General features: G+C 53.8%; 13 protein-coding genes across 13 annotated transcripts; 8 read left to right on the plus strand and 5 right to left on the minus strand.

Moving 5' to 3' along the window:
• Window positions 1–194: 194 nt before the first annotated feature.
• On the plus strand, window positions 195–767 carry LTS14_010109 (uncharacterized protein; the record flags this gene model as incomplete). Its single annotated transcript, XM_064842786.1, has 1 exon — window positions 195–767. The coding sequence occupies one exon, from the start codon at window positions 195–197 to the stop codon at window positions 765–767; it is 573 nt and encodes a 190-aa protein (XP_064689606.1).
• Window positions 768–1466: 699 nt separating this feature from the next.
• GPI13 (mannose-ethanolamine phosphotransferase gpi13) lies at window positions 1467–4660 on the plus strand (the record flags this gene model as incomplete). The annotated part of the gene is made up of 2 exons (XM_064842787.1): window positions 1467–1564; window positions 1624–4660. The coding sequence occupies 2 exons, from the start codon at window positions 1467–1469 to the stop codon at window positions 4658–4660; spliced, it is 3135 nt and encodes a 1044-aa protein (XP_064689607.1).
• A 180-nt stretch (window positions 4661–4840) lies between these two features.
• LTS14_010111 (uncharacterized protein) lies at window positions 4841–7228 on the plus strand (the record flags this gene model as incomplete). Its single annotated transcript, XM_064842788.1, has 1 exon — window positions 4841–7228. One exon carries the CDS (start codon window positions 4841–4843, stop codon window positions 7226–7228), a length of 2388 nt encoding a protein of 795 aa, XP_064689608.1.
• A 1636-nt stretch (window positions 7229–8864) lies between these two features.
• LTS14_010112 (uncharacterized protein) lies at window positions 8865–10499 on the plus strand (the record flags this gene model as incomplete). Its single annotated transcript, XM_064842789.1, has 2 exons — window positions 8865–9100; window positions 9173–10499. 2 exons carry the CDS (start codon window positions 8865–8867, stop codon window positions 10497–10499), a joined length of 1563 nt encoding a protein of 520 aa, XP_064689609.1.
• Window positions 10500–11586: 1087 nt separating this feature from the next.
• On the minus strand, window positions 11587–11916 carry LTS14_010113 (uncharacterized protein; the record flags this gene model as incomplete). The annotated part of the gene is given in 2 exon segments (XM_064842790.1): window positions 11587–11633; window positions 11649–11916. The coding sequence occupies 2 exon segments, from the start codon at window positions 11914–11916 to the stop codon at window positions 11587–11589; spliced, it is 315 nt and encodes a 104-aa protein (XP_064689610.1).
• A 186-nt stretch (window positions 11917–12102) lies between these two features.
• Window positions 12103–13032, minus strand: RCF2 (Replication factor C, subunit RFC4; the record flags this gene model as incomplete). The annotated part of the gene is made up of 3 exons (XM_064842791.1): window positions 12103–12722; window positions 12781–12932; window positions 12992–13032. The coding sequence occupies 3 exons, from the start codon at window positions 13030–13032 to the stop codon at window positions 12103–12105; spliced, it is 813 nt and encodes a 270-aa protein (XP_064689611.1).
• Window positions 13033–15309: 2277 nt separating this feature from the next.
• LTS14_010115 (uncharacterized protein) lies at window positions 15310–16374 on the plus strand (the record flags this gene model as incomplete). The annotated part of the gene is made up of 1 exon (XM_064842792.1): window positions 15310–16374. The coding sequence occupies one exon, from the start codon at window positions 15310–15312 to the stop codon at window positions 16372–16374; it is 1065 nt and encodes a 354-aa protein (XP_064689612.1).
• Window positions 16375–17021: 647 nt separating this feature from the next.
• On the plus strand, window positions 17022–18035 carry RRP36 (rRNA biogenesis protein rrp36; the record flags this gene model as incomplete). The annotated part of the gene is made up of 1 exon (XM_064842793.1): window positions 17022–18035. The coding sequence occupies one exon, from the start codon at window positions 17022–17024 to the stop codon at window positions 18033–18035; it is 1014 nt and encodes a 337-aa protein (XP_064689613.1).
• Window positions 18036–18085: 50 nt separating this feature from the next.
• Window positions 18086–18619, minus strand: LTS14_010117 (uncharacterized protein; the record flags this gene model as incomplete). The annotated part of the gene is made up of 3 exons (XM_064842794.1): window positions 18086–18272; window positions 18334–18479; window positions 18548–18619. 3 exons carry the CDS (start codon window positions 18617–18619, stop codon window positions 18086–18088), a joined length of 405 nt encoding a protein of 134 aa, XP_064689614.1.
• Window positions 18620–19371: 752 nt separating this feature from the next.
• LTS14_010118 (uncharacterized protein) lies at window positions 19372–21855 on the minus strand (the record flags this gene model as incomplete). The annotated part of the gene is made up of 1 exon (XM_064842795.1): window positions 19372–21855. One exon carries the CDS (start codon window positions 21853–21855, stop codon window positions 19372–19374), a length of 2484 nt encoding a protein of 827 aa, XP_064689615.1.
• Window positions 21856–22747: 892 nt separating this feature from the next.
• LTS14_010119 (uncharacterized protein) lies at window positions 22748–24613 on the plus strand (the record flags this gene model as incomplete). Its single annotated transcript, XM_064842796.1, has 1 exon — window positions 22748–24613. The coding sequence occupies one exon, from the start codon at window positions 22748–22750 to the stop codon at window positions 24611–24613; it is 1866 nt and encodes a 621-aa protein (XP_064689616.1).
• Window positions 24614–24865: 252 nt separating this feature from the next.
• On the plus strand, window positions 24866–25279 carry LTS14_010120 (uncharacterized protein; the record flags this gene model as incomplete). The annotated part of the gene is made up of 1 exon (XM_064842797.1): window positions 24866–25279. One exon carries the CDS (start codon window positions 24866–24868, stop codon window positions 25277–25279), a length of 414 nt encoding a protein of 137 aa, XP_064689617.1.
• Window positions 25280–25557: 278 nt separating this feature from the next.
• LTS14_010121 (uncharacterized protein) lies at window positions 25558–26070 on the minus strand (the record flags this gene model as incomplete). Its single annotated transcript, XM_064842798.1, has 3 exons — window positions 25558–25714; window positions 25893–25993; window positions 26047–26070. The coding sequence occupies 3 exons, from the start codon at window positions 26068–26070 to the stop codon at window positions 25558–25560; spliced, it is 282 nt and encodes a 93-aa protein (XP_064689618.1).
• Window positions 26071–26318: the final 248 nt, after the last annotated feature.

A 26318-nucleotide genomic window follows, 5' to 3' on the forward strand; every position in this document is an offset into this window, starting at 1 on the left:
GGCATGCATGGTCATGTTATGTCCTGTTGCTATACATACGCTGAATCTTGACTGGGTGCGATTGAGGGAGACAGGACGATATACTGACGTGCCTTCGCAATGCAGCGTTTATCATATTGGACACATCCAAAGACCAGGACATACGAGAACCACACCGAGAGCCATTCTCGCGCCTACACGGAACCACTGCGAAGATGTCCTCCTTCACCATCTTCGCCCGCGACGCGCCATCATCAACAAATCACACAATCATGACCCTCATCGCCGTCCTCCTAGTCCTCCTCATAGTAATGCTCTGCCTCGTCGCCTCTTTGTTATTCCTGCGCTACCGCCGCCGAGCCGCCCGAAGACAAAGAGCAGCAACCAAGAGCCTCCCGTCATACAGCCGCGACAACGAGAAGCGTCTTTCCACCGCCTCTACGGCATCCACATCCACATCCTCCCATCGACGAGTCATGGTTCGACCTAACGAGAGCGTGTACGTGTACCAGGAGAAAGTGGCGATGTTGCAGCCGCCTTCCCCTACGACGGAGGTGCCGGAGATCCGGATTACATTCCCTGAGGAGTTCGATGCGAGTGGGAAGAGGCAGTCCGGGAGGGTGGTGGTGGTGAAGGTGGGGGAGACGAGTATTGGGCTCGAGCCTGTGATGGTGGCGGAGCAGGAGAAGTTGCCGGCGTATGAGATGGAAGGGAGGTGGCAGTCGTTGGATCTGGAGAGGATTGGGGGGTTGGTGGAGAAGGCGAGGAATGCGCCGGCGAAGTTCTAAGGGTGGGGAGCAAGAGGGGAGGGAGCTGCTACTCAATACGCTTACTGGAACTGGTTCCATGACCTGACGATATACTATCCTTTTTCCGACTCTTGCCCGGTGTTTCATCATTTCTTATTCTGGTTCGATAGACATATCGAACACTACTTGCCTGGCTATGGCACCACTGCGCAGTTATCGATGGCCCGCCTGCGGAAAGGCGCAGAGCAACATCTTACACTTTTCACCGAGGATGTCTGGACATAATGTCTTCTTGCCGGCACAGGATTGAGGTCGACCTTGTGCCGAGCTTTCCGATCCTACTTTCCACGATAGCACTTTACAATGAGGATCTCTTGTGTCGATATGAGCGCGGCGTCGTTTTCCTTAGGTGATCTATGTCGGGGCTAGGGGTACGAACATATTCCATATCATCGTAGTACTAGTGTATAAAGCATAACACTCTTTCCAATGACTTGGAAGTTGACCTACTCCTCCCTCTTGCTGGTGTTGACCTCGAATCAATTCATTAACCTAATTCTATTCTTACCGTGATGGTTCCGGCGCGTCGACGCGTTTGGCCGGTTTGCGTCATGCGGCTTCGTCAATATATTGATTGATGATGTTTTGCTCTGCGCTTCGATGCATGCATTGGACATGTCGCGATAACATTTATTTGTCCAGAGTGCAGTGAGGATGGTAGAAGGGACGAGGGAAATGATGTCAGAAGCGCAGGACCTACAGTCGCGAAACCAGCGTGCGTCTGTACAATTTAAGACGCAACATTCGCTTGTTGTAGCCTTTTTCTTGCTCTTATTGTATGCCTTGAAACTTCATTGCGTATACTGCAAGGACCGCCCGCTGATTGCCTTGCCAGTGTCTTCCATGCCCTGGGCATCTACCTCTTCTGCAGCGGCTTCTTGCTCTCCCGTCTTGTCCTTCAAGACCGGTCACTATGCGACACCCCACCAGCTGCGATCGGAAGCGCATATTCGACAGGCACGATAGAGAAGGGCTGCTGGCACCCCAAGACCTTCGACAAAGCTGTGGTTATCCTCGTCGATGCTTTACGCTACGATTTCACCGTCCCCTTCCAGCCCAAGCCAGGCGACGAACAACCGCATTATTTCCATAATGCTCTACCATTTCTCTACGACATCTCGGTTGAGCAGCCGCAGAATGCCTTCCTGCGACCTTTCATCGCTGATCCGCCTACGACAACCCTACAGCGGTTAAAGGGGTTGACGACAGGGACCCTACCAGTCCTGATCGACGCCGGATCGAACTTTGCAGGGACGGCTATAGATGAGGATAATCTGGTCGAGCAGCTGTTCAAGGCAGGCAAGAAGGTGGTGCATATCGGAGACGATACATGGCATTCTCTGTTTCCGGGCTACTTCGAGCCGAACTTGACAAAGCCCTTTGACTCGTTCAATGTCTGGGATTTGCACACGGTGGATAATGGGGTGAATACACATCTCTTCCCCTTACTGGAGCCGGATATGCGGGGGAGGTGGGATGTCATCTTTGGGCATTATCTGGGTGTGGATCATGCGGGTCATCGCTATGGGCCTGATCATCCCGCTATGACAGATAAATTGAAGCAGATGGATGGGGTGTTTCGGAGGATGATTGACAAGCTGGATGAGGAGACTTTACTCGTCGTCATGGGCGATCATGGGATGGATGTCAAGGGGGATCATGGGGGGGAGTCGGACGATGAGATCGAGGCTGCGTTGTGGATGTATTCCAAACGTGGCGTCTTTGGGCATCATGGGAATGAGCCCGCCGCGCCTCCACTCACGGCCAAGGAGCGAGCGGTGGGACAGATCGATCTGGTGCCTACTTTGGCGTACTTGCTTGGTTTACCCGTGCCATTTAATAATCTCGGACGACCTATCGCCGAAGCATTTCTCGGCCCTCGAGGTGACTACGGGAAATTGGCGGAAGTCAATCGTCTTACTGCGGCGCAAATCCACCAGTACCAAGGTCGATATGCACAAGCTCGAGGTCTCGACGAGTCGGCCACTTCCACCACCGCGACGTTGTGGCAGGCGGCGCATTCCACTTACCAAAGACTTAGGGGTACGACAAAATCGCAAGACCTGCGCACGGTCTCGGATGCCTTTGTGGCGTACGCGGAAGAGAATCTACGCATCTGCCGCGGCCTCTGGGCTCGTTTTGACTTGATCAGCATGGGCATGGGAATCTCGGTGCTCATCGGGACTCTTGTGGTTCTCGCGATCTATGCTCAAGGTATCCGTGCCGATCGCGCGACCATCACACCACTGCTACTCAGCTTCGGGGCAGCAGGCACGGCAGTAGGTGGAGTGGCTGGGGCAGCAGTGGGTTTGATACCCGCGCTCTCCTTCACACAGATTTCTGCTTTTGGCGCCGCGGCGGGAGGTATACTGGCTACGTTGACGGGACTCTGGCCTGCGAGGAAGATCTTAAGTGTGCCATTACCCAGAACATTTTGGGGTGGGCTGTGCTTCCTTGTCACGACGTTGCTATGCGGTGGTTTCGCAGCCAACTCCTTCACAATCTGGGAGGACGAGCAGTTACTTTTCATCCTTACTACTTTTGGCGTGCTGATGCTGGGGAGCTCGCTGGGTCAGGAATACAAGGAGGATAGGGTGTTTGGGGCTGCTAACGCTGTATCTTTCCTTCTTGCGACAAGGCTGAGCTCGATGTCGAGGCTTTGTCGGGAGGAGCAGATGCCGGATTGCAGGTCTTCGTATTATGCTTCGGCGACTTCGTCGACTTCGGCGGGTTGGCAGCTGGCGATTCCTTTCTTGGTCTTTGCTGTTCTGCCTTCGGCCATCTCACTATCCTACAAGCGGACGAAGAATTATCAGGGGATGGGGGTGCTATGGATCCGCTATGCGATGCGCATTGGTTTGGGATTAGTGGCTGTATACTGGATCATGGACGCTGCGGACGATGGCGAGTGGTTCTCCTCCATCTCCAAATCAGACCTGCGGACATGGAGGGTGGTGGTCGCGCAACTCACTTTGGGTCTCGCTTTCGCGGCAGGCTATAGCACGTACCTCATCGCTGGCCCACTGATCTCTGTCGAGGAAACGGAAGCGACGGATCCCGCTCCGGAAGTCTCACTTCCAGACGATGTCCTCCAAGAAGACGGAGGCATCTTCACACCCATGCCAACGACGACAGCCAAACCACGGAAGAAAATCATCATCCTAGGCTATGCGAACACCCACGGCTCGCGATACCTTCTCCTCCCCTGCGCATGGATCCTAGCTCTCCAGCTCATGCAGAAACCCATGGGCCAGGGCGCTTTGGCCTTATGCATGATCTCCATCGTCAACCTCCTCGAAATCATCGATGCCAATGATCTACGCCACTCACCCTTGGGACCGACCCTCTTGGCTTTGATGGGGTGCTTCTACTTCTTCAAAACGGGTCATCAGGCCGCACTCGCCACGATCCAATGGGAAAGTGCCTTTATCCCGCTCCGAAGCGTGCGATATCCCTGGAGTCCACTCCTCGTCGCCCTAAACACTTTCGGCGCACAGATATTATGCGCCATGGCCGTCCCCGCGATTTCAGTCTGGAAAGTTCCCCCCAAACAACCTGGGCTGCTGGGCAGGGTGGCGGGGGCGATGGCGACGCATCTCTTATTCTACGCTGCCGTTGCTGTGGCGACGGTGGTGGAGTGTGCGTGGTTGAGACGGCATTTGATGCTGTATCGTGTGTTTATGCCGAGGATGTTGATGGCAATTACTGTGCTTTTGCTCGTGGAGGTGGTGGGGATAGGGGTGGCGCTCGTGGGGGTTAGGTGGTCGATTTTGAGTGTCAATGATGTTTTTGGGTGGCCGGGGACTGCGCAGGATCAGGAGGAGGAGGGGGAGGAGGGGGAGAAGGAGAAGAAGAAGAAGAAGGAAGAGTAGTGTATAGATTATCTACAGTTCTTGCATATCAATGTGTATGTATCCTTTTGTCATTCTCATGGCGTCTATGCCTGTTCAGCCCTACGAAAGCTTGGCATTCCCGAACCTCGAACTTCAACCATCCACGACCCCAAACTCCATCACCTTTTCTCTCTCTCTCTCTTGCAGCCGCAGCCAGCAATGGCCGGTCAGCAGCCCCCGGACCCTCGCACCCTAGACACCTGGGAAAATGCCTTCCAATACCCCCTCCCCATCGTCCGTAAAATGGAGCTCCAGCTCCGACGAAATATCGAGGAGAACCGGCAGAAGTTGCGGACGCTGGTTGGAGCCAGTTATCGGGATTTATTGGGGACGGCGGAGAGGATTATTGAGATGGATGGGCAGATGAGGGGGGTTGAGGGGGAGTTGGGGGAGGTGGGGAGGAGGTGTGATGGGGGGAGGATTGAGAGGATTGGGGTGAATTTTGGGAGGTTGAGGGGAGTTGGATTGAGGGAGGGGAGGGAGAGGGAGAGGGGGGGATTGAGGGCGGTGGCGCAGACGAAGGTGTTGCAGAGTTGTTTGGTGGTCGCGAGGAGGATTATGCGACGGGGTGGGGGGGAGGCATTGGTGGTTGCGAAGGTGCTGGTTTTGGGGAGGCTTTTGTGTAAGAGTGTGGAGGAGGGCGGGGAGAAGCCTGCTGTTTTGGAGGAGCTGAGACGGAGATTGGGGTTGTTGAGGAAGAGGTTGGTGGCTTATATTGATCGGTCGTTGCTGAAGACTTCGACGGTTGGGAATGATGGGCTGGCTCAGTCGTTGGCGGCTTATGCTTTGGTTACCAGCTCGAGTGCTAAGGATGTGCTGCGCCATTTCCTGAACATCCACCTTGAACGCATTGAGTCAGAGGCTGAAGGCGAGAACACGTCAAAATCTGCTATACTGGAAGTGTTGGACTTCTACAAGCAGACGCTAGAAAGTAGCCGAGCTGTCTTCCCACGAGCTTTTATGGAAGCCGTGGCTCGCTTATCGAAAGGCCCGTTACTTCGTGATCCGCAGATTACCGCTCTGACGGAACTCAACATCGATTTATACGGTGATTGGGTGGCAGAGGAAGTGCAGAGTTTCACGCCCTGGCTCCGACACGAGTCTCTTGCTACCTCTGAAGTGCAGGCGGCATTGAAGTCATGGTCGATGGAAGCGCAGAAGATGCTCTTGACCGCAGTCACGACCTGTATCGACGTTCAGAAGGACTTTAGTGCAGTCGTGGAGGTACGGCGAGCTGTTGTTCTGCGATATATGGCCATGGCCAGTTTACATAACGATGAGCATGTTTCCGATACCATCCGAGAGGTCGCGGCTGTTACACGGCGCAGACTTGGAGAGATCGCGAAGCGCACAGTCCATGCTGGTAGTGACTCGTTCAGCGGTCTCCGCAACGATTCAGCATCTCACCAAGCGACATCCGATATATGGAATCTTGCATCACAGGACTTCGATCTGCATGCTGGTGCGAAATCGTTCCGCACTGCCATCCTTGCCAAGCAGCACGGGCGTGGCCATGAGCTGCAGGTAATATGCCGAAAACTAGACGGCTGGGTGGAGGATATAGAGGCGTTGGTGCAGAGTGTGCAGCAGCTACGGACTGTGAGGTGGCATAGCGAGCTCGACGTCGATCTGGATGACCTCGAGGATAGCGATGCTCTTGTTGACGAACTCAACAAGGACGATCCTGATAAGCTGCTGGCTCAACTGCGGAAAGGTGTCGGGGAAGTTCTGAAGAAGTTGTACGATGGGATATGTGATGCGGCGCAGTCGGTTGATGATCCGGCCACGATTCTGAGAGCTCTGCGTGAGCTGAAGAGGCGAGAGAGTGCTCTGCATGACCTTGTCGATGTCGATGTGGGAGATGATGAGGGAACAGCCCAGCTCATCTCCTCCCTTCATCACGCGTTGGCTGTTCAAGTGTCGAAGGAGGCTTTGGCGCTGTGGTCGTCTGAGCACGGCAGACATCATAACGTAGCGACTACACTGTGGGACGGATCACCAGTCTTGCCTGTGCAGATATCGCCTACGGCTTTCAAGGTTCTGACGAATCTGCACGGGAGCATGGCAGATGTTGGGCATGATTTGTGGAGTGCGCGAGCTGTCGATGCTCTGAAGAGGCATTTAGATAAGGAGCTGGCTATATCACTCGGCGATGCTCTACCACCCAGAACCAGTCTGCCTACGACGACGAAGAACGGACACGCTTACGAGGAAGAACTCAGTAGCAACGGAGGTGTTACGACGACTGTGGACCATGAAACCAAAGCCGCGGGCGTCGAGGCAACAGAGACGAATGATGAGCAGTCCGTTCGCTCGCGAGAAGACCAAATACAATCCCTCTTCGACATCCTGTACATAGGCCGGATCTTGCACCGTCCAGAGACAACATCCCAGAAGAATGAAGAGAAAAAGGAGTCCTTGCATAACCAAGCCTCGGAGCTCTTCACGCATCTAGACCTCGAGCACTCCGCTCGTGAGCGTCTCACGAAGAGTGCTAATGAGTACTGGAAACGGACGTACTTGCTCTTCGGCTTTGCTGGCAGATAGTAGTCAATAATATGCCTTCGTAGCTGATTGAATCTGTAGTATTCGATCTCATTTGTGAATATCTCCCCTTACTTTCGCCTTCTCGTGCGTGTGCTATGTATCTACAGTACATGCATTACTAGGACAAGGACGTGAGATCTGTGACGTCCCTTTATCGATGCGAAGAGGACGTGCGTCACGTGGCTGTCATGTACGTTTAGGTTTTGCTAAAGTACGTACCTACTATCGATGCATGGTCGTTGAGATAAATGTATAGGGTACCTACTATATCTGTAGGCGTTGCCAACCACGCTACCCTGCTGACTACATACACCTCGTACACGTCGTGAATGACGACGAAAGGCCGGCCAATGTCATGAGCAATACAAGCGCTGCTGCTGGGGACGTGCCACCAACACACGCACGACAAGCACGCGCAGCTTCTTCTTCTTTTTCCACAATCACTCTGTACTTCTGTACATGCAGTTGTTGCACTATCGAAAGCCGTGCCACTGGGAGAGCAGCAGTACGGCGCTTGCCAGCATGTTATCCGTATTCGTGTTGCGTCAGACGTTCAATAATAAATGGATCTTCGTATGTCGCTCCCTTTCTCCTCGACGGCACAGTACGTTCTATCTCCAACACACGAAGCAATTGATCGCCGGGCTCATCTCCTACTCGATATTGCAAGTGTCGCATTTGTATGTAGTTTTGATGAGGAGGGACAGATGTTACCTGCAGTGCCAAGGACTTTCGTTGGACCCGCTGGAGCAACCGTTTGCAGTAGCTGTCGATCCTGCGCTAGTGTCCAATAGTTCGGTTTCATGGAGACGAATCGATTGGTGGTCGCGCGTTGGCAGCTTTTCATGTGCCCAGAATCTGTTCGTGTCAGAGTCCGGTGATTAGGAGATGCTGCAGATGGTGTCTGGCTGAGGGAAAGTATCTCCAGCTGATGGTGCAGACTACTGATGAATGCGTGTGTCTGCAATGATACTGTAGCTACCCCACGCTGTCTGCGAGACGGCCGGCGTGGGCGATCGCGTACAAGTTCTGTCGCATGCATGTCTGAAACAAGCGAAGCTGGTCCACTGCGCCGCAGCCTCAAAGCAGATTGATTGGCTCAGGGCCGGGTTGATCGTTTCACGGCGGAAACGGACGAGGACTGGGCAAGCCGGAAGAGGCAGGCCAGCGACGAGAAGAAGTGAGTGAAGTGTGTGAGGTTTGTGGGAAATCCTGCTCTTTTCTTGGGTGAAGAAGGCTCGCGGACCCCTGATTAACTCCCATAACCCCCCTGCCTTTTTCCTTCTGTCTCACGTTGAGTCTGTGCATGGCCGAGTCGTTGATTGTTTTCCTGTCGTTTCATGAGACCTTTGTTCTTCTGGCCTCGATTTCTCTTGCTCACGCACACGACCTGCGTTGACGGGACTGCACTGCACTGCACTGCACTGACAGCAGACTGCACAACATCGCCAGTGTACGTTCGACTGATCTATCTGACAACGACCGGCCTAATACGTCGAATTCCTCCGCCTCTCTCGCTACGAAACGGGCAGATCATCGAGGACGTGCAGTAGCCCAGAGGCTACCTTCGGATACCTAGCCGTCCTTCAACTACACTATCTACCCTACTACTCAACTCTGCTCGACACAATTAACAATGTCTGCTGTCGCTGTTGCACCCGCTGTGACGAGCAGTTCCCTGGCGCCCAATCTCGACCGTCATGTATCTCCGAGGGAGTTTGCTGCCATAGCCCCTTCGTCCAGCAGTGTATCGGCCATCCCGACAAGCGAGCCTGCTGCCAAACGAGCCCGCAGTAATGGTTCGCCAGGCTCGGGAGCGAACACAGCACCGGCTGAACGAGCCTCTTCGACTGGCAAGACGTCACCTAATTCGTATGTATCTACTATATACTATGGGACGTTCAAGATTTGACTTCGCTTTTCGCTGACTGCTACCCGTACCAGACTTCGGACGGGCCCACCACCCATGATCAAAGTGAAGAAAGAGCCAGGTTCGCCCGCAATGCAGACCTCTCGCCCACGGCCGAAGAGGCTGGACCTGTCGTCGAGTATGGCAAACGCTCGAGGACCACAGACAGCACGACCCTCGGGCCCGCTGACTTCTCGAGACTCGGCTGGCTTGGCGATACAAGATGTGGGTTTGGCATGTCTGTCACCGGGTTTCGCAACACATGACCCGGCGATGAGGGAGCAGCTACAGCGAAGTCTGGATGTGCGTGATCAGCAAAGACAGATTATCGAGGCGAGGCAGAAGGGGCAGAAGCCGGGTAGTGCACATGAGGCCAGCGCAGAGCGTCCGATACAACAGGATAATACGTTCTTCGGCGTGCCTATGCGAACACCGACTACATCACGAAGGAAAGGGCCACCACCTGGCCTGTCCATCAGTGCACCCTCAGCCGCACAATTCGCCAACGACCGAGTAATACAATCCGCACCGATGCATCAGACGTTTACAGGACTCCGGCCAGGCGAGCATCCTTTCAGTCGACATGTCCAGCACGGTCCAAGCGGACTCAGCCAGACGAGCCACATCCACCACGTCCCAGCCACTCAGACGAATAATAGATTACCACCCATCGCCGACGTCTTCGCCAACGACCGACTCGATGCGCCTCGATACCCGGGCCAGTCACCACAGCACTCCTCCCATTCCAACATCCCACCCCCCGTACCATCACCCGGTTTCCCGCCACCACACCACTCCCACCACCAGCACGCCGCTCCCCTAAGCAGCCGAGAGCGGGAATTTACATCCGCGGACGAAGCAGTCCGAGGCTTATCAGGAGGGCGGGAAGATCTAATGCCCAAACTCGTGCACTACGGTGGCGCTCAACCACCCACTCCACCTTCGCCTATGCCTCGACCAGGCCAGCATCAACATCAACATCAACATCTACATCAAAATCAGCACCAACAATCCGCACCCGGTGCCCCCCAACAACACCCACCATCTTCCTCTCTGACATTACAGCCCTCGGCCGACGTCTCACGACCCGATATCCTCGCCCGCACCTCCTCGATGAATGGCCGGCGAAGAGGAAGGGATGAGTACGAACGCGATAATGGGAGTTCGCCGTCTGAATTTCATAATAGGTCGGAGGCGAAGCGGGCGGCTTTTGGACCTGGGTATGAGGCTGGGAGTGGAGTGGAGGAGAGAGAGAGGGAGATTGAGGGGGAGGAGGATTGGAGGCGCGGGATGAGTGGGCGGGAGAAGCGGGAGGAGTTTTTGAGGTTGTGTGAGAAGGCTTGGGATTTGTTCCATTCGTGATTTTTGGGGGGGGGAAACGGGGTGAGTTAAGTGAGGGGAAGGGGCTTTTAGGGGTGGGAAAGCGGGGAGGGGGCTTGTGTGAGTGAGTGAAGTGGGTTGGTCTGGGCATTTGAGCGGGCGCTATGATAAGGAAGGGCAACAGACTTCTGCCTTGGGAGGTGGGCCGTCGTGTAGGTTCGGCGTTTCCAGTAATGATGAGGTGTGGGATCTAGGGATTGACTCTGGTATGGGAGGCCTTTCCGTGGCGAGCGAGCTAGCACGTGAGGTTGGCTGTTCTTCGTATACTTCGTCCCAACTTCTTTTCCCGCATAGTCCCTGCTCACAGCCGGGGAGCACGCAAACTGTGTCCACACAAATGACATCCTGAGGGCGTCTTACTTGCCCAAGGCACAAGCTTCATGAAGTCTGTGCCCTCTTTGGAGATGTTCCGTATCTTGGCTATCTTCGAAGGTGCCTCGGACGGCAGCGCAGGCTACCTTGCATGACTGATGGGTGACTTGATCTTGATTCAATGAAAGAGATGGAGGAACGCCAACAGCAGACACCTTCACACCAGGTACAGTCGTGGCTGATCGTTCCTTCCTATCCTGGCGATAAAGCTTGATGTGAGGTGCGGCATCAAGCGCTCCTTCGCGGAATGCTGCTTTAGTCTCGACTTCATCAGCATTAGTCGTACACACAGGCAGTTCAACTTCACTGGCTGCGGACCACCCTGGTCCCAGTAACACTTCCCAAAATCAAGGGAAGGGTCGTGACCAGCAAATTCCCACGGGCAAAACGCATTTTCAACTCCACCTTATCGACGACGACCATCACCACCAGTCACCTTGGCCTCTTGGTACCGCTCGGGATGCCGTCGAAATATCACCTCATCGCTTCTGCCGCGCGAAACCCTGCGAAATCATCTACGATCTCAATCATTCTGGAGGAAACCAGAGCCGTGCATTGAGATCCTCGAAGACTACAGTACCGCCATCTGTCCGTTCACCATCAGCACGCCGCCTCCTGTGGGTGTCTGCGAGACCATACACGACGAGCTGGGTGAAGCCGGACGCAGATCACATTTTCTACAATACGAGCGGGAGCATCAAAACCGAAAGTCACGGATCTCAATGCGACCCATCTCCGTGCTTTCTTACGCTCACTTACCGATGCCTGGCGGGCTTCCATCAGGTCTACTCAGCGCATTGGGATCGAGTTCTACTTCACCGATGGCGACCATATCGAGGACAGCCGACTGGCGGTATGGCGAGGAGAAGTCGAACCCTTGGCGGCGAAATCCTTTCACCTGCGCCAGGTCAGCTTTCCGGACGGGCCTGCACATAATGGGCGGAGCGTAGAGGTTGCCGCGTCTCGTGCGGCGGGGAACATTCTCCAGGACTGGGCTGACTGCGTTGCCAAGAAGGGCACGGAGCATTTCGATCTGGTGGATGGGCGGATGCTGGTGTCCGCGTGATGTCGATCTTGTTTGGAGGAGTCGGAAGGGGTAAAAAGTGGGTGATTTATACGCCTGGACGCCACGCATATGTTACATATCTCACAAGGAATTTTCATGCACGCTCCAGCCATGGCCCTCGTCGCCCTGTACAATCTTCCACTCATATCACGGCGCGTTGACCCCTTTCGCCTTCGCCTCCTCCGGCTTTCCCTGCGTCGCATGCTTCGCATCATGCTTCTCCGGATGCACATTCTTCTTCCCCTTCTTCTGCTGCCTCTCCTGATCCTGCTTCACCGCCTCCTCCCGGTCCTTGATCCTCTCCTCCTCCGCGGCAACCATGTCCCGCCATTGATCCTCGCCCGCGTAACGTTCATGATGGATCTGCTTCTCAATCATATTCTTATGCGTTGGGTCGTCTGGATCCAGGACTTTGATCGTTTCCCATCGTCCTCGGCCGGTTGCGGAGTCCGTGCCTTCGAAGGCGAGGGAGATGATGACGACGGCGATCGTGAGGCCTTGGGCGTAGACACGGGCTTGGACGAGCTTTTGTTGGGTCGTGAGGTAGGGGTTTCGTCCTACAAGGCCCAGAGCTGTGCCCATTGAGGCTACCCATGAGCCGAAGACGACGCCGTAGCGGTTTTCGGACAGCCATTCCATTGTTCGTTGCTGGGTGGACTTTTGGGACTGGGCTTGCGCGCGGAGCTTCTCTTCGTCGTCGACATAGTTCTTCTCGGGATGGCGACTTCGTTCGTAGCTGCGGGAGTAAGTGTCGGCGGAGATGATGGCTGAGCCGTATTGTTAGCTGCTGCTAGATCTTGTTCAACCATGCAGCCCTTTACGTACCTGCGAATGTGCCTGTGCTGGTGACCAAGAAAGCTTGGAATGGTACTGATAAGGATCTGAAGGCTGGGTATCTCGCTGTTGCTGCGTAGACACCCAATGCGCCTACTGCTGTCCCTATCGCACCGCCTCCGATGCCTCCTGTGATTGTGGCACTGTGAAATGGTTAGTACTCGCTTCATACTGCCAACTACTTTACCCCGTGCTTGCATACTTGTAATGCTCTTTCTCTTCCTGGGGTGTCAAGATCTTCATCTGGTCCGCTTGCGGATGTCACACTAGAAAGTAAGATATGTGACGAAAAGTGGATCAGTGACTACAACAGATGCTGTGTGAGTAACGGTTTATATATCATGTCAAGAGTCTACAGAAGACTAAGAGCATGGGAGTTGTGTAAGTCGATGGATGTATCGCGGGAGACATCATCGCTCGATCCTCCGGTGAATACTCGCTTCGTGATTCTGGCGTCATCGCTGGGACAAGCTCAAAGGTGTGAAAATGCACTGCCTGCGACATAACTATTGTCACAGATTTCTGGAACCTTTCACTGAGCAAGCAGATGTCAATACTGCTCAAGTATCGTTCCACGCACTTAAATATGTAAAACTCCTCCTGTCAGTCGCGCCTTCCTCTGGTAGTGGCCGGTGGTATTCCTCATCATGTGTTCGATCCGAATGGGTCGGTTCAGGCTTCGGCCCCCAATAATTGTGGTCCTGCGGCGTGGGGCTCGAGTTGACCGCACGTCTGCCGTCGAGGCCTTCGTATTTAGAGCAGCTCATACCACAAACATCACCCCGAACCAGCGCGAGCGAAACACATCACCGAAGAATAGAGATATGCGCAGCTGTTATGGAACTGCGTGGGCAGCGCCACCATAGCTCTCCAGCACGACGGCGTCAAGTGTCGCAGATCTTCTCTACCTCACGAAGCCGCGTGTGTCGTGTTGGGAGGGAAGGGCACAGGAGGACGTGGTGAACGGCGCCGCACTTCTGTGCTGGCGGTCGATTTGTATAGGCTACGCTAGGTAGCAATGCAACGGATACTCTCCAAGCTCTTATGTGTTGGAGATAGCACGTTGGCACTGCGGCTACATGCAAGTAAGCCATAGTGTACATTCTCATCTACCACCATATGTGTCTGTCCCTGCTAGGAGGTCCGATGTGACGGGGGAGTCATTGTGTTCTGCTGAGATTAGCATGCTCTGCCAGTCGGGAGCTATCGAACTCCAGGTAAACAGGCATCACATAGAGGTCTCATTAGGCGGGCCGTATTTGACGAGGCTTGCGAGAATCAAGAAACATGGACCCCAGGATCATCGAAAGGATGAAGTTGCATGCTGGCGGCACATTCTCGAACCCGCGCTGGGCGGAGCCAAAGGATTGTCGTAGGCCACATGGTCGCCCGTCAGAAACACCCGACTTCGCTACCTCAATAGCCACTGGTTGGTCGTTGTTGTGTCGTACAGTTTGAGCTGTCGTCGTCGGCCACTCTTTGTGTAAGGCCACCAAAGATCATGCCAGTAGCATGCAGACTTGCTTGCATGCCAGCCTGGTGGACAACAGCCTCAGAAACTAAAATAACTTCCAAGAGCGAGAAAGAGCATGTATGGCAGCGCGATGGACGGTAGACGGGACGCTACAAGCTCATGCCCCTCGGAAATTGCCACTGAATGACGTGCACAGAGCCCGGCCCAGCTCATGACGGGAAAGCTCTCGTCTCTGCTGAGCATGAGCAAGACTATCGGAGAGAAGTCAGAATGTGCTTCGAAACACGCGCAGGGCTCTCGGTTGTGACAGGTGTGGAAAGACAAAATCTGTCTATATTGCTTTACCACGCAAGACTGGCCCAGTGCCTGTGGTGACTTCACAGATGCAACAACAATTGATCAGTACACTTAGCAAAAAGTGTATGGTGAGCCCCCGTTGGAGGGATTCGCACTTACGATCCTGAAGGAACTGGGAGTCCTACGATCTCCGGCCAGTCAACGAGTGACATTGTCTAAACGAATGTTTCGAATGAGAGAGGAGCCTGAGTGAAGCGCGTTAACCACTCCGCCACAACAGGTTTCGCTGTCCATACAAGCAGCAACTTATTGCCGTTCATGCAAGTAATGCCTGTGGGATGCAATCTATACTCTCTCTCAGGAGCGCCGCAAACGCCCCGTCCAGCAGCAGATGCTGCAATTCTGTGCACAAAAGTTCCTGACTTTCATTAGAGCTGGCTATATGCATTTTACAGAAGCAAGTCATAACGAACGATCGAATTATCGCTTACCATTTCAGATGACCATGATGGGCTGCCTTAAGGTTCGCACCCGGCGCTAACAGCTTCGTGCGTGTCAGCCGGTGTGGAAGTTGTCCTCAGATCCGTGTAGCAGCACACTGGTCGCAGATAAATTTGTGTGGCTTGCGAGCCTCTCGAATGACTGACTTCCAAGCATCTTAGCATAACCATCCTCAGCAGTAGACTCATTCTCTTTCCTGCCACTATTCTTTATAGATCAACATCACTTCTCAAACATCTAAGAACATCATGCCTTCGTTCGTAATGGAAGAGGCGCACCTAGTACCGCCTCACACGGTCACATTCTACCATTACAAGCAGGTCTGGTACCGTGGCGCGTTGAGATCCATGCTTAGGGAGAAGTATGGGAATGAAAGAAAGGCCTACTATGACACCTACCAACCAGCACAGGCACCAACAGACTCGAGGATCCTTGCCTGTCAAAAAAATAGCATGGCGCTCCTTCGCAAGGACGAAAGAAGAATGATGTGCCAATTTTGGGATGCTAAAGGACGGTGCGCAATCCTAGAGTGGCTTCAACGCCGTTTGGCTGCAGCGAATGAGCCCGACCCTTACCTCGCAAATGGAGCCCACGAAGATCCAGTCTTGGTCTCGATCGACTTCGAGAGTACTACTTGGTACGAATGCGGTATCAAGGAGTTCGGCGTCATCACGTTGGACACACGAGATCTGTTCCAAGCAGGAGATCACCTGCCCACGCTCCACAGCTTGAATTATATCTTCAGCAAACATTGTAGCCGAAGGAAGTTCCTTTTCGGCGACTCGCAACGCTTGGGAAAGGAGTGTATACGTGATCTTATCGTGGACAGCCTTACTATCCCGGAGACGCTGCCGGGCATGTCTGGAGTCCGTCGCGTCATACTCGTCGGTCATGGGATCGGCAACGAGCTACGATGTATGCAAGACCTGGGACTTCCGCTCCACTCTCAGCCCATGGTTGTCGGCGCGATCGACACGCTTAAGCTGGCTGCGGACGTCTTGGGTCGATCATTCTCGCTTGAACGGCTCGTCATGCGCCTAGGCATCTCCTTAAACCGCAATCTCGCAGGAGCGGCAGATCAACTGCATTGCGCCGGAAATGATGCGAACTACACGTTGAGGGTGTTGCTTGCTTTGCTAGAGATCCAGCTGCAGAAAATGTTCGAGCCAAAGAGCCCACCAGCTGTTGCGGCTTGCGTGACTCTCGGTGCCATAGCCCGGGCTGGTATACCGACCATGCCGTCCTATTTAGCCAGGGAGGATGAGGATGAGAGCGATTTTGAATTGGGCGAGACGTTCATGGAGCATGACTGAGGAGGAGTTGTAGGCAGTAAGACGTATCAGAGACGAGGACACAGATCTGTGCGCCACACTTGAACATTGCACTGCTCGCAGACCTATCGGAGGACATGTGCAGCGCTGTACACAGTTGAGTCATCCCGCCTCGCCCAGCCCACATCAGCATCTCCACGTATGGCTGCATGCCAAGCTATTATGTGTCGCCTTGAGACTCGTTGTCTACGCCACAACGTAAAGTAAATATGGAATCTTGAGCTATCACCGGGCCCATGAAGGGAGCCAAATCCGAGCGGAACAGTGTAGGCAGTGCTAGATCTAGAATTGTGTGAGGATAGCGTGCAATCTTGCCAAGCTTCGAAACCTGTGATTGTCAACGTCTTGTCCTGTTCCGTGGCTGGCAGAATTTGATTCCTTGATCAGATGAGTGGTTGCAAATTGTTGTGCTGCTGAAACGTCATTATTCACCTCCACGATGTTGCGGAGTGTAGAGTTCGTGCCGTGATATTCTTGTCAGCGGCTCAGCGGCCACCAATGCAGCCACTTCCGAGATCCGAAAATGATAAGTGAATGGAGCTGCTGTGCATGCGAACTCTTTTGTGAGCTACTTCATACATTTTTCTGGTACACATTCCACGCTGGTGGTCGTGTCAAAGCCGGACAGTATGGCGCCGGCGAGACTACTAGAGCGGAACGTCCGTGTGCGGAGTCGGGTGGAGGACGAAGATGATGACGATGTGGAGAATGAGCTGCCAGAGGATAATTTGGACGAGGATGATGATGACCTGGGTAGTGGTAGTGAGCAGGGCGAAGGCGCCGCCGGTGATGGAAGCGATCTGGAAGGTGAAGACGATTCGGTGAACGGCGTCGACGTGCAGCAACAGATCAGCAATGTCTCGTTTGGTGTGCTCAGAAAGGCCCAAGAGACCCTCTCGCAGAAGCGGAAACGTGGATCAGACGAGATACCTGAGCATGATGACAAGCTAGAGGCACTGCGAAAACGACTTCGTCAAATCAAGGAGCAGAAGTCAAAGGTCTCGTCAGAAAAGCAGCAAAGACCCGCCAGACAGCACGACGATGCAGATGCAAGCGACGATGAGGACTCAGATAGCGACTCTGCGCCCTCCGAAGACGGTGCAGCGACCAAGAGCCGATCATCCAAGCACGCACCAGCCGAGCAGACATCACGACACCAAGTCACGCGCAAGCGAAACGTTATCGAAGTCCCCAAACGAGCCATCCGAGACCCACGCTTCGACGCTTTCAACAACCACTCTCTACATCCCGGCAACAGCGAGAAAGCCTACGGCTTCCTAGACGACTACCAAAAGGACGAAATCGCCGAGCTCCGTACCGCGATGAAGAAGTCGCAATCAGAAGACGACAAGGTGGCACTCCGGCGCAAGATCAACAGTATGGAGAATAAGCTCAAAGCCAAGGCTACTCGCGAGCGAGAGCAGGATGTGGTGCGGGCGCATCGGAAGGAGGAGAGGGAGAAGGTGGAGCAGGGTAAGACGCCTTATCATCTTAAGAAGAAGGAGATTAAAGAACGGGCGTTGGTGGAGAAGTTCAAGGGGATGAAGGGGAAGGAGCGGGAGAAGGTTATGGACAAGAGGAGGTTAAAGGAGAGTCAGAAGGAGAAGAAGCGGATGCCTGGCGCGAGGAGAGTGGCGGGTTAAAAAATTCCTTCAGTTGGTGCTCAACTACGTCGTCTGATGCTGTGCTGGCTCTATTGCACAAGATCGACCTTGATGCCCTCAGCTGGCTTGCCGTCCTCCCATTTGACTTCCGTAGTCCCAATCATCATGCTAGCTGCATCGCGATCGAGGAAGGTCATTTCGTCCGGGACGACTACGCGATGGTATTCTGGATCTTGGAATACGGCCATGGCATCTTCGACGCTGTTGGCGAAGAATCTGGACAGAACGATTAGCGGGCGCTTGTACTATGCACCTTCACGACACCTGCGTTACTTACTCCGCACCACCATCGTATTCAGCAATCGGCAGACCCATCTTGCGTAGCTCAGCCGAGATGTTGGGGTCGGTGTGGAATTGTTGGTAGTGCGTGAGGTTCTTCTGGACGATGGGCACCGAGAGAAAGATCTTGGGGTGCTCTTCGGACTATTTTGGATGTCAGCTCACATCACTCGAATGGTCTTTCGGATGGTTGGACTGGTCCTGCGACTGACCCAGTATTTATGGAAGTGCTCGATGGAGACTGTGGGGAGTTTCTTGATGAAGATGGTGATGCGGATCGTCATGTTGAGAGTGTGAAGGGAATAGGGTTCGTAGAGTTGTGGTATGGAGGTTGTGTATACCGAGTCGTCGGTGTGCTTGGCTTGGGCGAGTCGAAGATGTTGACCATGTGCTGCCGCGAGATCGATGTCGTCGAAATGTTATACTTCACAACCCTCGTGGGACCTAGCATCTTATATATGATGTCCTACATCTTCTCGGCCAGGTTTCACTGCACTCCCAGATCGCTCACTTTCTCGCACGTATGTCTCTGAAAGCCGTGATGTCGGACGTACATGCTCGCATTCGCTTTCTTCAATCCGGACGTCGCTCAGCGCAAGGCCGGAGCCGCTTGATTCGCTCGGACGCCCATACTAAGGAGGCTTGGCTTTGCGGGTCTTCGTGTACAGCGTTCCAGCAGCAAACGTGTGTCAAGACGCCAGTGAGATACTGGAACAGATACCGTAGCTGAGATGTGTGGGTGAGATAGTGATAAGGACATTACTGCACACTATGTAGAACTCTGCGCCTAGTTACAGCATGGCGTGACTACGTTGCTCCCGCACTATGTGCACCGAGCACTCTCTTCCTGCTCCTTGCTGGAAATGTGTACAGCATCCACAATATGTGCAAGACTCCATCCTCCGACCAACCTCGCCCCGGATCCGCAAATTTTCATGGACGCCCATTTTGCCATCCTACCTCATGATATGCATGCTGGACGCTGAACGCTGTCTCAGAACGCTCTAGAGCCGGAAGTACCCATCACGACACTGGCCTAAAAGACATCCTCCGGCCACTGAAAGTCCTCCTTCTTCTTATCAACATTGACCCGAACCGTCGTCTTCGTGACCTTGAATTTAGCTGGATCGACCTCAACCGCTTCCTCCATACTAGACAAACTGCTCATGCCAGGGGTGAGCAAAGCACCATCATCGTTCCCGTTCACGTTCCCATTAGCTGCAGCAAGGTGATTAGCAGCACGATGTTCCCACGCAGCCTCAGCAGCACGCGTGATCATCGTCTCCTCCGGACCACGGTAATAGGTTTCATTGCGCTTATGTGGGCTCCCGGAGCGCGAAAGACCATTGACGCGGGCGAAGCGTGCCGGGGTGGCGGTGGCAGTCGGTTTCTTGGGGTCGCCGTTGAGAGCGATGAGGGAGGTTTCTTCTTCTTCTTCGTAGACGGGGTCGAGTGGTTGGCCTTGTGAGTCGAGGCTGTTGCGATTGGGTAGGATGAGGTCGTCGTCCTCGCCGACTTCGAGGTTGGCGGATTCGGCTTCGCTGTACTGTTCTTCCTCCTCCATGACTTCTGCGGCATTCTGCTTGGCCTGTTCCGAGGCGGGCTTGGCGATTCCGTTGGTACCCTTCTTGGTCTTTGGCGAGATCTGCTGTCCGCGACCACGCTTGGACTGCGGGCTACTGTTGTCGCCGCCAGTGGACTTGCGCTTCTTGCGTGGGGTGCCTTCCCACTCGGCGCTCTCGTCAGTCTCCTTGCTCGGCTTCCATTCCTTGCTGTCTTCATCGGCGCCGGACTTGCGTTTCTTGGACTTGATCTTGCGTGTGGTCTTTTGCTGACTGTCGAGTGCCTTGAGCTTGGCATCGAGCGCGGCATAGTCCGCAGTACCATCAGTCTGCGTGGCCGCCGTGCTTGCTTGGTTGGTAGGGCCGTCAAGATCCATGGTGTCTTTTTCGCTTTCGAGAGTCGTACTCTTGTCAGCGATCGTGATGTTATTGATCTTCTCATTCGTCAAGTTGAAGAGTGCATCTGCACGAGTGGGATACTGCCTCATGCGCGTCACTTTGACCGTCTCGTCACCATAGAGATCCATGGGCTCACTCATACCAAGCTTCATACTCGGCTCAGTCGGCAAGCGAGGTGACGCCTCGTCGTCACCGAAGCCATAGTTCTCTGCCATCAGTATACGCTCACTCGGTAGACTAGGCAGCTTGCCTGGAATAAATCGAGGACGCTTCAGTGTGCTCTGAGGAGTGAAACGCTCGTACTTGTTGTTCAGCTTCGGATTGGGAGTGGCTTCGATCAACGCGTCATCAAGCTCTCGTCTGGCCAGCGACAACTTAGACTCCAGATCACTGACACGCTTCGACAGCTTCTGCTGCTTCTTCAGGTCGAATTTGGAAGTAGAGTGTTTCAGGGTCGACCCATCGAAGTCGGCCTTGCTAGGAGATACAGACGAAGACGACTCACGGTTCCCAGCAGCCGCAGCAAGATTAAAGTCAGACTTGACGCGCTTGAGTCCTTCCTTGAGATTGGAGACGGAGGGCTTGCGAAATGTGAATCGTGATCGAAAGGTGCCTTTCGTCTTGGTCGCGGTCTCTGGTGCTTCGTTACTTGCAAATGCTTCTTCCTTCAGCGGCGCAAGGAGACTGGAACCGTGGGACGGGCCTCGGTTGTGGTCGATGGAGGTACGAGCACTGTCGATGACAATGGCAGAGTCACGCATCGTTGAGCTTTCCGAGAATCGAGAACCAAGATTGCTGACAGACTTCAGGCCGAGCTGTCCAGATGCCTTCATCTGCGCGTATGTTGCCTCTGCCTCTTCCTTCTGCTTGCGTTTACGCTCAACCTCTTCCATGTTCTGCCTGATCAGATCCTCCCTGGTCTCGTTCCACATCTTATTCCACAGTGCGACGGGACGGAAGTTGGAGGCCAGCGAACGGCCGAATTTGAAGAAGCCACCGGACTCCTGTCTTACTGCATCGTCCGCATGAGGTTGCAATGCACGCAGAGCATCGGCTGCAGTGCCTTGTGGTATATGACCCACCACAACATCTCTCGGCTGCACCTCGCTGTCGTTGTATCCCTCCATGAGCTCGTCGACTTGCTTGATGTTCCCACTATCGGTGCGGATCATACGGGTGAAAGCACTTGGAGGTTTCGCGCTCGGCCTGTCGGTCAAGCTACCCTCCTGAAACTTGGACTCTCGCACCTGTTGGCTGAGCCTCTGCTCTTCTGCAGCATGGCGGAGATTCACCTTGGATAGATTGCCGACCTTCTTTTTTCGGCGAAGGCTGCGTTCATTACCGGGCGTGTCTGATGCTTCTGTGCTGCTCTGCCGACTTCGTTTGGGTGTGTGGGAGTCCAGGCCGGCGGGCTCGAGCTTGCCGTCGCGGAGCTCGTAGATGGTGTCGTCCTGGTCAGGCCGCTTGCGCTTCGAGCCGCTGGCAGGGGCATAGTCCATGTCCATCTTGCGTGCGGTCGGCGGAGTGTCCTTTCGTGGGACTGGAGGTGGGGAGTCCATGTAAGCAAGTGTGGATGTAGCGCAACAATGGGAAATGCGATATATGTTTCGACGCTGCGGTACTATACAATGTGCTCGATCGAGGGATGAATGCGTGGGTGATGTTTTGGGAGGTGGACCTACAAACAATGGTGGTCATGTCAGTCTGTCAGAGCGAGTGCGTTGTTGATCTGGCAGCTGATCGAAGTCGACCGTGCTCTCACAACAAGGCTGTCGATGTGTTTCGGAGGATGGATAGACGCTCGTCAGGTCCCCTATTCACGCATCGCGTTGTCCTCCTGTTGATAGCCTGCACAATATATCCGAGGAGCAATGAAGGAAGTGGAACACTATTTCATGTACGATAGAACGGTACCGCATATGCAGGGTTTACCAGCAGCCGATTGGGATTGGTCGCATGCACATAGCACTAGTAATAGGTGACACGAAACACACACGTTATGCAAAGGATAATACCGAAAAGGTTTGTCTTACCTGTTACTGTATACCTCATATGGGCTCACCTACTTTGTCGTGCTTCATAGCCGATTGAATTGTCATCCCAGGATCTCCCACCTGTAATACAGTGGTTGTGAAGAGCCGATGGCGACGACCTCCTCTCCGCCCATCAAATTGGCCTCTGCAACCTCAACGCGGATAGCGACATGGCGCGTCTTTCCGTACCTGTAACAACCACCATTCATTCATTGATCTCGTCTGCAGTCTCACCGCTCATTACGTCCAGTCCTTACAAAAGATCACATTCTCTTGCTGGTTTGAAATCATTCATGTCTTCTTATTCCATCTTTGCGAGATTTGCATTTGCCTCCGTTACCACTCACAGACGCAGCTTCTCGGACGCGGGAATGCACGCTTGCGGCTCCCGTCAAGATCCGGCACAATCAAAATAGCCATGGACTCCAGTTCTCAGGATCTGGCAATGCGGCTTGGCTACATCTTCCGTTCTTTCGAAGATGCCCAGGAGTTACTGGCGACCATGCCAACCCTTTACGAAGAGGCCCGGAGATCAGGGAACGAGCAAGCGGCTCTCGAGGACTGCGTCAATACGCAACGGGAGCAGATCTTGGCCTTTGAAGCGAATACTGCGGCTGCCAGCCAGATCATCGAGGAGTCTAAGTCAGAGACCGAGTCTCTGAAGAGCCTATGCGCCACCTTACGATCGAGAGAAATTGCTTTGCAGCAGAAATGCGAGCAGCTGGAGAAAGCCAATTCCAACTTGCTCACACTAGCCAGTCAACGTCAGGATGCGATACAGAAAGCAACCAAGCAGATCTCTGCATTGACTGAAGAAAATGATCGTCTCCGATCACAGTTTCCAAGTCCGGATCGCAAGCAGCAACATCAGCTAACGAATATCCTGCAAGCGAGCGTGGAGCACGCACAGGAGAAAGCCGCCTCCCTGGAGAAGGAGTTACGAATCATGCGAGAAGAATGGAACGAGGCTACAGAGCAATCGAAGGATTCGTTGGCCCAGCTCTCGGCTTCCGAAAAACAGCGCGAAGTACTGACAGCAAATCTCAAGAGTGTGGTAGCCAAGCATGACGAATTGAAAGCCGAAAGGACTGAGCTCAAGAGCTCCCTAAATAATTCGCAGCAATTGCTCAACGAAGCGAAGGAGGAGAATGCTATTTTGCGTGACAGTGAGGCCGTTGCGCAGCAGAAAGCAGATGCCCTCGAGAGTGGTTCTGAAGTCCTGCGCGACCTGCTAGCCTTGCGATCACAGCAGCAAGATCAGAGTACGGATGAGTACAACGAAGAGCTCAATAGGATGGAAGCCGAGAGGGACGATGCGATCGACCGACAAACGGAGCTCGAGCAGGAACGAGATCTGGAAAGACAGCTCACCATTGCCCAACAGCGAGAAATGGAAATCGAGAACGCATCCTTACAGGTGGCTGTATACCAGTCAGCATTGACCATTGCAGCTCCACGCAAGGAGATCATACAACAGCATAATGACATGTCCCGCAATACTCGCAAACAGTATTTCGATACCCACGAGATCAGCAAGCGCTTGTATGGTCATTTCGCAGACAGGGTTCATGATCTCTACGATCGTATTGACGGGCTTGTGGTGAGCTATAACGGTTACGAATTGCCACGTGGCTTCGGCAGACCTGAGTGTCAGACCCAGTCATACGAGCTACGAGATCTTGGTGGTGTCGAGGAGGGGGATTTCGATGTACAGTGTGCTCATCTCGATGAGAGACCTTGGTCTTTGATAGAGCATGGCGCACCCTACGACGGACCGTTAGTCGATGGGTCATTCACGCGGTATACCGACACAGGTGCGGCAAGTTCTAAAAGCCACAAGCATCTTCCAAGAACGGACACAGACTTCCGTGTCCCAACCGCACACATGTTGATCGACCGATCAGATACACCACAAAGCGATACCACCGACCACGCCCGACTCGAGCGCCTCTTATCTAGTAGCAGTGAGCAAGTCCAGACACCATCGCCGACCAGGAGGGCCTCGCAATCACCTCTGTTCGAGCGGGAGTGTGCAGCAGCAGCAGCAGCAGCAGCGGAAGATGTTGTAAAGGAGGACGTATCCAAACTGGCTAAACCGGAGCCCATCATGCCGTCGAAGAGGGGTATTGATTTCTACCCGCTACCACGACCGAAGCGGACGAGGATTACCAGACCGGATGATCCGAGACTGAGGGCACCGAGGCAGCCTCGTGGCGATTCTATTGCTATGAGAGCGCGGTGTCCGTCTGTTCGGGGCGATAGCTACAGGCCGAGTTATGCTTGAGAGTCTTGTCTTTATCAGTGGTGAACGGCAGTGAAGGTTGACACAGCAGCACACAGGTATTGGCAGTAGTGACTAACAGTGCCTGGAATAATGCCTGGACTACTCGTCGCCCGTCACAACAAGAAAGCCGTGTGGCCATTCAATGGGAGCTTGTAGCGGGTCTCACCTTCGTATCTGGACATCTAGCATAATCCCGCTGCTGAAGCTGTGAATCACGATCCTCGAAGCCTTCCGAACTACCGCACGACTACGATGGACAAGCACATCACCACCCCAATTTCTGACCAAGCAACAGCATCACAACAACGTAGACAAAGCATCTACATAACCCTCGCCCGTTTCCACCCTCCCACGGCGGAGCCAACGAATGGTACAAGAGTGCTGTCCGCACATCTCCTACGTGAGGAAGCTATACGAGCAGCACGAGAGTTCTTGAATGGTCATGATGTGGATATAAATGCGATCGAGGATTTTCGTAGTGAGAATGGACAGGTTGGACTTCGGCCGAAGTTCACCGCTTGTGGGGAGTATGTTGCTTGGGTTGAGAGTGTGAGGTTGGATATGATGGTGCCGCAGGCACGGGATGCAGGAGGTACGCGAATTGGCGACAATGAGGGCGATGGTGGGAAAGACGAGGACGATCTTGCAAGGACTTCGCAAAGATGACGATGCTTGATGTTGGACTAAGGATTAGGGCCAGAATCAAGATTAGGTATCGTGGAAACGCTTTGGATGCTGGACCAGGCCGATATGTGGCGTGTTACGAAGCTGACTAGCGAGATGACGTGGTGAATGATCCATATTAAGGCTTGGGTTGGAGTGCAAACTGTACAAAATTCTATGCCTCAAACCACGAGTCCTCTTAAAGTATAGTCTCTTCCTTTCTGGTTCCCCAGGATCCTGCGACTCCCAGATAGAAACCACGCCATTCCCATTGTGGACACCTAAAACGGGTTGTCCTCTGGTGGCACCTCGTGCTTGTAGAAGGAGCCGATGAAGGGGATCTTCTGCAGGATATCCCTTTGGACTCGGGGCACGCCGTCGAAGAAGAAGAGGGCGAAGATGCCGGCTGCGGCGCCGAAGCTGACGCCGAGAGTGCCGCTGTTGGATAAGTGTCAGTGGTGCGTGTGATGTGGTTTCGCAAATGATGGCAGGAGGAACGCACAGGTTCATGAGCATCGATCTGTTCACGCCGGCTACGTGCATGCCAACTTTGTAGCTGTGCGCAAATCTCGTTACTCCACTACTCTCGTTCTCTTTATTGCTCGGTCTTGCTTACTCAGGCCCATACTTGCTCTTGAAGGACTGGTAGTCGTTGACGCGGAAGCGCTGAGGTTGGGTGCCGCCGCGCACTGGGCTGGAGGTCATGCCGCCATCGGCCTGTCAGCTGTTAGTATCTCGTACATGTAGCTTGCCATCAATATCGATCGTACCCTTCGTATCAGTGTTGGTAACATGGTTGTGGTGTGGTGTTTGCCAGGCTCAATGGCAGGAGAAAGATGCAGCGACGTCAAGCAGCATTGTGCGGGAGTGGCCGTTGGCTGCCGAACGAGGCATTGGAATTGGTTTGACCCTTGTTCAATGTTAAAGCATAACCAATGTATACCACGACAAGGTGTTGTATTGACTGATCGTTAGGCAGTGACTGTGTTGACTTCGCGGTGACACGGAATGAGTCTTCATAGAAGCCATGCAGCAGATCAAG

The sequence above is a fragment of the Recurvomyces mirabilis genome (assembly GCF_035927965.1).
Source record: "Recurvomyces mirabilis strain CCFEE 5264 chromosome Unknown scaffold_37, whole genome shotgun sequence".
Lineage (NCBI taxonomy): Eukaryota > Fungi > Ascomycota > Dothideomycetes > Mycosphaerellales > Teratosphaeriaceae > Recurvomyces > Recurvomyces mirabilis.